Raw genomic sequence first — 7485 nt, 5'->3', positions numbered from 1 at the left:
CCACTGAGGGCAAGGTCAGCATCAATAGACGAGTAGATTAGATATATAGCTAATAGATATATATTAGATATTAGATATATAGATTATATATATGTATATATATATATATATATATATATATCTTCCCCATAAGCTAATGACTCTATCAGTCACATATGGCTACATATGGCTTCAATTTTCCTACTTGACATTCTGGTCCTATACATGTAAAGCATATAGTACTTTGGTTTATTTGGGATAATGTCCCAACTCCTTGTAACTGGATGTCTACTTCTTGAAGTGGCCAACTTACAGGCCAAGATTTTGGAGAGATAATGGTGAAATCTGCTCCAGTGTCAATTATTCATTCTTTCAATCTCAATATTGTTTACTAGTATTCTTAGTTTTGGCCTTTGATCCTCTATAGAAGTTTGCTAAAATATTCAGTTTTGGCTCCCTTTGAGGCTTTTTGAATTGTCTAAAGAACTTGCCTCATCCTTGTCTGGTCTCAGAACATCAGTTTTGAAGCAGTGATGTTTAATTGTCCTGAGGAAGAGAACTCTCCCCACATGTCATTGGGGCCTTCAAGTGGTCCCCCTAGGAGTTTTTTGGCAGGGGGTTGCCCCATTTTTCTGTTGTTGCTATACATTCCCTAGTCGAATGTCGGCCTTTGCAACATCTTTGACATATTACAGAAGGCATAGGCCTCTTTTTGGTATTATTTTATTTTTTTCCTGCAGTCATTTCTGAGATAACACTGCTCACCACAATTCAAACATTTCAAATCATGGCTCATCTCTAGGTGACTAGTGGCATCTTCTCCTATTATAGTCATATCAGGAGAGCAAGATCCAACAACAGCTATATATCTAAACTACTCGTCTATTGATGCTGACCTTGCCCTCAGTGGTCTGATGGCTCCCTTGCATTCAGCATTCACATTTTCAAAGGCTAAAGACTTGATTCTTGCCTTTCTAGCTGCTGAATCTGATATACTCCTTTCTACAACTGAGGTTAGCCTTGGCAAAAAAGTCAGGGGAGGCTTCCTTTGGACCTTGCATGACTTGAGTAAATGGCTCAAGTCTTTTCCCTGATTCTGTGACTTTGTCCCAGTCCTTTAAGGCTGACAATCAACACAATGCCAGAGTTTCTTCATCATATACAGCCTGCACCTCTACCTCAGCAAAGTGACGTTCACCGAGCATTTGGTCTGCGGAAATTTCTCAATCCCTGGCTCTATTTTGTCTTGCTATCTCCCTCACCTCATCTCTCCACCATGCAAACCATTGCATATTTGCTGCAAGTTCTAGTATTGCTCTTGCCATATCCTTCCAGTCTTGGGGGATTCTTCTGTTTTTAATAGCCTAAGAGGTCAGGATTTGTTTTTAAAATGGTGAATGCATTCCAAAATTAGTTACACTTTCCTTAAATTTTCTCAGATCTAACACATCCACAGGATGCCATTCAAATTCTTGATAACCCCATGGATAATTATCCTCTGGAGTTCTTAGATGTATATTAACTGGATAGATGAAAGTTTGCTTTCTAACAACCTTTGGTTGGCTTTCCCTAATTTTATCTTCTGTCTTTATCTAAGCATTTTCCTTAATTGAAATTTTAAATTCCTCCCTTAAGTTCTGTGTCAATGCTTAATATCTTTCTTTTTGTCCCTCTTCCTGTTCCTGTATTCTCTGTTCAAGGTTCTGCCTTCACATTTTGATTTTTTTCTTTATATTGCAATTCTGATAGTCTGCTTCTATTTTATGTTGATTGATTAATTTTAAAAGGTTATTCTCCAAGTCTGACTTGGAGACTATTTTTTCTCTGTTGCTCAGTGTGATCTGTGAGCTGCTGCATCCTTTTTCTAGCATCTTTTCTAGCTCCTGTCTCCAACCCTCATTCTACTCTTCCTGTTGTTTATTTTAACTTATGAAATCATGAAACTTTAGTTCATTTTCATGTTTTTGTCTCTTATTTGGATCTATAATTTCCTGTGTCTTCAATTCTAGTGTTTCCTCTAAGCCATGATGCCGTCTTAAACTTCTCTTTCTGTTGTTCATGCTGTTCTATAGTTTCCTGTATTTTGTGTTCTAAACCATGCTTCCATAATCTTAGCTTCTCTTTATGTTGTAATTGTAATATTGCAGCATCTGCCTTATTTTGATTTGCTAGTTTAATAAATTATCCTCTAGTCTATGCTGCCAAGTCTTAAGCTTATCTCTCTCTGTTGCTCAGACTCATCTATGAACTTCAGAAATTTCTGTTCTAGCATCTCTTCCAGCTTCTCTCTCCAAGCCTCATTCTCCTCTTTCTGTTGCTTATTTTGACCTATGAAATCCTGAACCCTTAGTTCTAGTGTTACTTGCAATCTCTTTTCTAAGCAAGGAATTTTTAATCTAGGGCCCAGTCTCTTGAGAAGACATAATAAATCAAGAGAATAAATATTGCAAGATAAGGTGTCTATTTCCTTTAAATTTATCCCTCTCAAAACATTCAAAATATCATCACATAAAGTCAAAAAGATATTTATTGTGTTTCCTATCTTTAAGTATCAAAAGGTTATATATCTCTCTTTATGTCAATGAATTACCTAGTCTGGAGCCCTTTGTACCTTTATCTCCACCGGGGGCTGAGTGTAGAAAGACCCCCATAGTCGCCTGTGTCCCTGGTTTGGGTTGCAGTTGGCAGCATGTGCTTGGGTGCTGACTTCAGGCAATCGCAGCATAAATAAGCAGTCAGGAGAACCAGTCTGGCTGTCCTCTCACGCAGTTGTGTTCCCTACAGCCCCAGGCTGAGGTGCTGCCCTGGCTGTAGCTCTCTGTCTGGGATTTGGGGACCAAGCCTCTCTGTCATTCTCTGTAGGCCACTCAGACTCAGTCAGTTTCCAGTCCACACCACTGCAGCCTATATCTCTGCCCAAGCCTATTCAGGGATTGGAGGGCAGTGAACTTTTATGTCAGGTTAATTGAGTTCAAATCAGTACATCGGGCACCATTTTGTTGTGGTAAATCTCTAACCCAAATATGCCCCAGCAGTGAAAACACAACTCAATTAATATGATTACATGCTGTGCACCTGGATTGGGCAGATCTCCCACTACACTACCATCTCCCACATCTATGAGACCCCTAAGAACTTGTGGCTTCTCCAAGCCATGTGATTCTGCACTGCTTTTCTTCTTCCTCCTCCTCTGCCTTCTTTCTCTCTCAAAGCTCATTCACTTCTTTCTTTTTGCTTCTTCCCTGACTGCCCAATCAGCATCAGCTTTCCTTTATTTTACAAATTAAGGTGGGAAGAAGGTTTACAAGAAATCACCTGAGTGCTGACTCATTCCTTGTTCTCAACCCCTCACAGGAGAATGTAATTGACATCAAATATAATTACCTCCAGGGCTATCCACAAAAGTGTTGTAATCTTCTTTTGGGGTTGTTGAAAGATTACTTTCTTGCCTTTTCTAGGTTGTAGTTTCCCTTCTTGTGTTGGCATTTTTTTTCATGTATTATCCTTTGTAGGACTGGATATGTGGAAAGATACGGTATAAATTTGATTTTTTCATGGAATATATTGGTGTCTCCATCTATGGTAATTGAGAGTTTTTCTGTGTATAGTAGTCTGGGCTGGTATTTCTGTTCTCTTAGGGTCTGTACGAGATCTGCCCATGACCTTCTAACTTTCATAGTCTCTGGTAAGAAGTCTAGTGTAATTCTGATAGGTCTGCCTTCTTATGTTACTTGACCTTTTCCCCTGACTGCTTTGCTTGTTTTGTACATTTGGTGTTTTGATTATTATGTGACAGGAGGAATTTCTTTTCTGGTCCAAACTATGTGGAGTTCTGTAGGCTTCTTGTATGTTCATGGCAGATCTCTTTCTTTAGGTTAGGGAAAATTTCTTCTATAGACCCAAGGAGATCGAGAGAGACCCAAACTGCGTGAAAATTACTCATTCACCACAAAAATAATCAGTCATCAACGATGTCTTCTTACTTTATGACTCTAGAATTCTTGTTAACTTCTATACACATTTTTATTATGATAAAAGAGAAAAATGACACCTTCACAAAAGCAAGCACTATAATTTATCTCCAAAGTAACTCAGTACAAAACAGGTCTGTTTCAGAATTTTAAAAAAAGGAAACAAAAGAGAGAGGGGGAGAAAAGAAAGAGAGAAAGAAAGAGCTTTACTTGAGTTTTAAAACAGGAGAAAAATAAGAAATGAAATAAATAGAATCAAAAGAGGAATCCAACATACACCACCAAGCCCTCCAGAGCCAGGGTTCCTTGTCATGCCGCCCCCGTTTCTGCTTTGTGCAGGTCTTCGGTGTGTATCAATCTGTGAGGTGACAAGCTGGATGTTCATAGGGCGGCCATCCAAAGGGACGCCATTGTACTCTCTCATAGCCTTCAGGGCATCTGCTTTCCTTTCAAAGTGCACATGTGCTGTCCCTAAACTTCGTCCAGAGGGATTGTAGTGCACAGCAGACTTTTTCAACGTTCCAAATTCAGCAAAGAGTTGCTGAATATCAGCATCTGATACTCCGAAGTGCAGGTTTGANAGGAGCAGCTTCCCACCAGTATCCATGCGGTTTCCACCCCTGAAGCCACCAATGAATAGGTCATGCTGCCACTTGTCTGGAAGTTGTTTTGATCTGCGGTATGGTGCCAGCCTGTTCCTGCCGCCATGGGTGATGGCGGTCTGGTACCTCTTAGGCCCAGCGCCTCGATTCACCCGGGAGTCAGGCCTGCCGTGATGTCCTTGCTGGATCTTGTTCAGCTTAATGATGTCTTTCAGAGACATGTCCATTCTGTCAGCCACGGTCGGTATGGATTTGAGCCTTGAATCAAGCCTACCTAATTTGAAAACAAAATTTTAATTTATGTTGAAAGTACATCTGTCGTTTCAGCATATTGCATCATTAAACAATAGGGAAGAGTTCCTGAGAACTTGATTAGGAAGAACAAGAAGTTTGAACTTGATCAGTATATAAACAAAGGTTTGAATTTAATCGGTATATGTAGCTGTAACTTCTAACCGTTTTTCACAAATGATAGAACTAGTTAAATACCATTCTGGTCTATTCAGAATGATTCCTACCCAAACACAGCTCCAAACACACCACAGTTTCAAAAAAAAAAAATAATTGCAAATATTGGAAGGAGCAAAGCCAGTGAGTGAGCTGAGCCCAGTCTCTGGGTGCCAGAGTCAGAGGAGAGAATTCATCATGCAAGTCTTTTGACCTCTAACTGCCTGCTGTAGAAACACAATACCAAACACATCAGAGAGAATATGAATAGAAAATAAAATGTAACCAGTTTGTCCCGGTCTACGTAGCAGGATATTGTCATAAACAAAATACAGTAAAATAAAAACAAATGCTTTAATCCCAACCCTCAAGAGGCAGAGGCAGGAGAATCTTTCCAAATTCCATGATAGCCTGGTACACACAGCCAGCTCTAGACTGTCCAGGGCTGCCTAGTAAGTCCTGGACTTCAAAAATAAATGTCTCTATCTGTATATTACCAGAAGAAGACCAAACATGTCAACAAACATAATTAGAATGAAAATCACCACCCAAATACACAATTTCAAAAACTGAAGTATTTAAAATCAATTGTATTTAGAGTTGAGTGCTATGTTTAAGTCTTGGGAAAGAACTATTTCACAGCTCTGAAGACCTGGACTCTCTTAGGAGACTTTGGCTCCTTGAGACTCGTCTGTGTGGTTCACTCACCTCTGTCAAGCCTTCTCTCTCAGGGCAGACTGCAGAGGACAACCCTTGGCTCTCTTTGTACCTTGCCTCAGCTCTCTCAAGTGTGTTGTCCAAGCCTCTCCAAACTCCTTTTATACTCCTAAGGACCTCCCCCTCCCTAGGTAAGCCTACTATCTCTGATAATTGAATCATTTTTTTATACCACAATTAATTACAATCCTTAAAGAGACAGAATACTAAAGAAAGCAATGTTTACAACTGTAACAGATGCCAGAAGAAAAGACTGTGGCTAATTCAGTATAATCCCCAATAATCAGACTAAAAGTTTTATTTTAAAATGACTTCAGTTTATCTGTTTTTACATAATTGAATCAGTTGGATTTGTTTTATGTTTTGTTTTGTTTTGTTTTGTTTTTTGAGATATCTATCTTTAAAAACTATGTGGAGCAGAGATGGCCCCAATTGAGAGATCTGCCTGACTCTGCCTCCCAAGTGCTTAGACCAAAGGTTTTGACACCTAATGACTCAGTATACCATTTCTAATCTTCTTCCATTTTATAGGAAAAACAAAAATAAAAAAAAAAGAAAGCCAAAAAATGGTCACAGCTTACTGGATAATGTGACTTCCATAGATAGGGAAACAGACTATCTTGTAGGGGGGAGTCACAAAGAAAGACAGCCGCTAACTGTGTTTCTTGTTGGGCTTCTAACACAGGGCTACAAATGTCCCAAGCAAATACTCTGCCATTGAGATAGAGTTGGACCCCTCCTTGAAGAATGTTAAGATGGAGAATAAAATGTATGGATAATATATTAAAAGAAGGAAGTCATTGAGATACAGGAGCTTAGTGTTTAAGATTGTGCTCTGATGGGCGTGGTGCACACACCTTTAATCCCAGTACTTGGGAGGCAGAGGCAGGCAAATTTCTGAGTTCAAGGCCAGCATGGTCAACAGAGTGAGTTCCAGGACAGCCAGGGCTACACAGAGAAACCCTGTCTTGAAAACAAAACAAAACAACAACAACAACAACAAAGACATTGTGCTCAGCAACCAGTTCCTTTAGAATGAAATTCATTGAGTGCCATTTGAAGAAACATCAATATCTTTAATAATGAAGACATAGAATATTTTATTGTTTGTTTTGTTTCCCTTTAAGACCCTCTTACATCCCTAAAAATTCCACCAGAGAACTCGTAAACCTAATAAACAGCTTCAGTGCAGTAGCTGGATATAAAATTAACCCAAACAAATGAGTGACCTTTCTCTACACAAAGGATAAACAGGATGAGAAAGAAATTAGGAGCCGGGCCTGGTGGCTCACGCCTTTAATCCCAGCACTTGGGAGGCAGAGGCAGATTTCTGAGTTCGAGGCCACCCTAGTCGACAGAGTCAGAGTGAGTTCCAGGACAGCTAGGGTTTTACAGAGAAACCATGTCTCAAAAAGAGAGAGAGAGAGAGAGAGAGAGAGAGAGAGAGAGAGAGAGAGAGAGAGATTAGGGAAATAACACCCTTCAGGATAGTCACAAATAATATAAAATATCTTGGTGTGACCCTAACTATGAAAGTGAAAGATCTGAATGATAAGAACTTCAAGTCTCTGAAGGAAGAAATCAAAGAAGATCTCAGAAGATGGAAAGATCTCCCATGCTCATGGATTGGCAGGATTAATATAGTCAAAATGGCTATCTTGCCGAAAGCAATCTACAGATTCAATGCAATCACCATCAAAATTCCAAATCAAATCTTCACAAAGTTAGAAAGGGTAATTTGCAAATTCATCTAGAATAACAAAAAACCT

At 39.4% G+C, this 7485-nt stretch overlaps 1 protein-coding gene across 1 annotated transcript in view; it reads right to left on the bottom strand.

The window, feature by feature from the left end:
* The window catches only part of LOC110321368 (aly/REF export factor 2-like), a gene marked incomplete at its 3' end in the record, with an annotated part of 24544 nt that overhangs the window by 3749 nt on the left and 13310 nt on the right, over positions 1–7485 (bottom strand). Inside the window, exons 4-5 of the mRNA XM_021197589.1 lie at positions 4233–4826; positions 1617–1670 (exon numbers count right to left, since the gene is read on the bottom strand). Coding sequence (XP_021053248.1) covers positions 1617–1670; positions 4233–4826 — 648 coding nt within the window. The remainder of the gene's footprint in view (positions 1–1616; positions 1671–4232; positions 4827–7485) is intronic.

The sequence above is a fragment of the Mus pahari genome, chromosome 5, assembly GCF_900095145.1.
Source record: "Mus pahari chromosome 5, PAHARI_EIJ_v1.1, whole genome shotgun sequence".
Lineage (NCBI taxonomy): Eukaryota > Metazoa > Chordata > Mammalia > Rodentia > Muridae > Mus > Mus pahari.
Note: the sequence above shows the minus strand (reverse complement) of the source record. Positions and strands in the feature narration are given on the sequence as shown.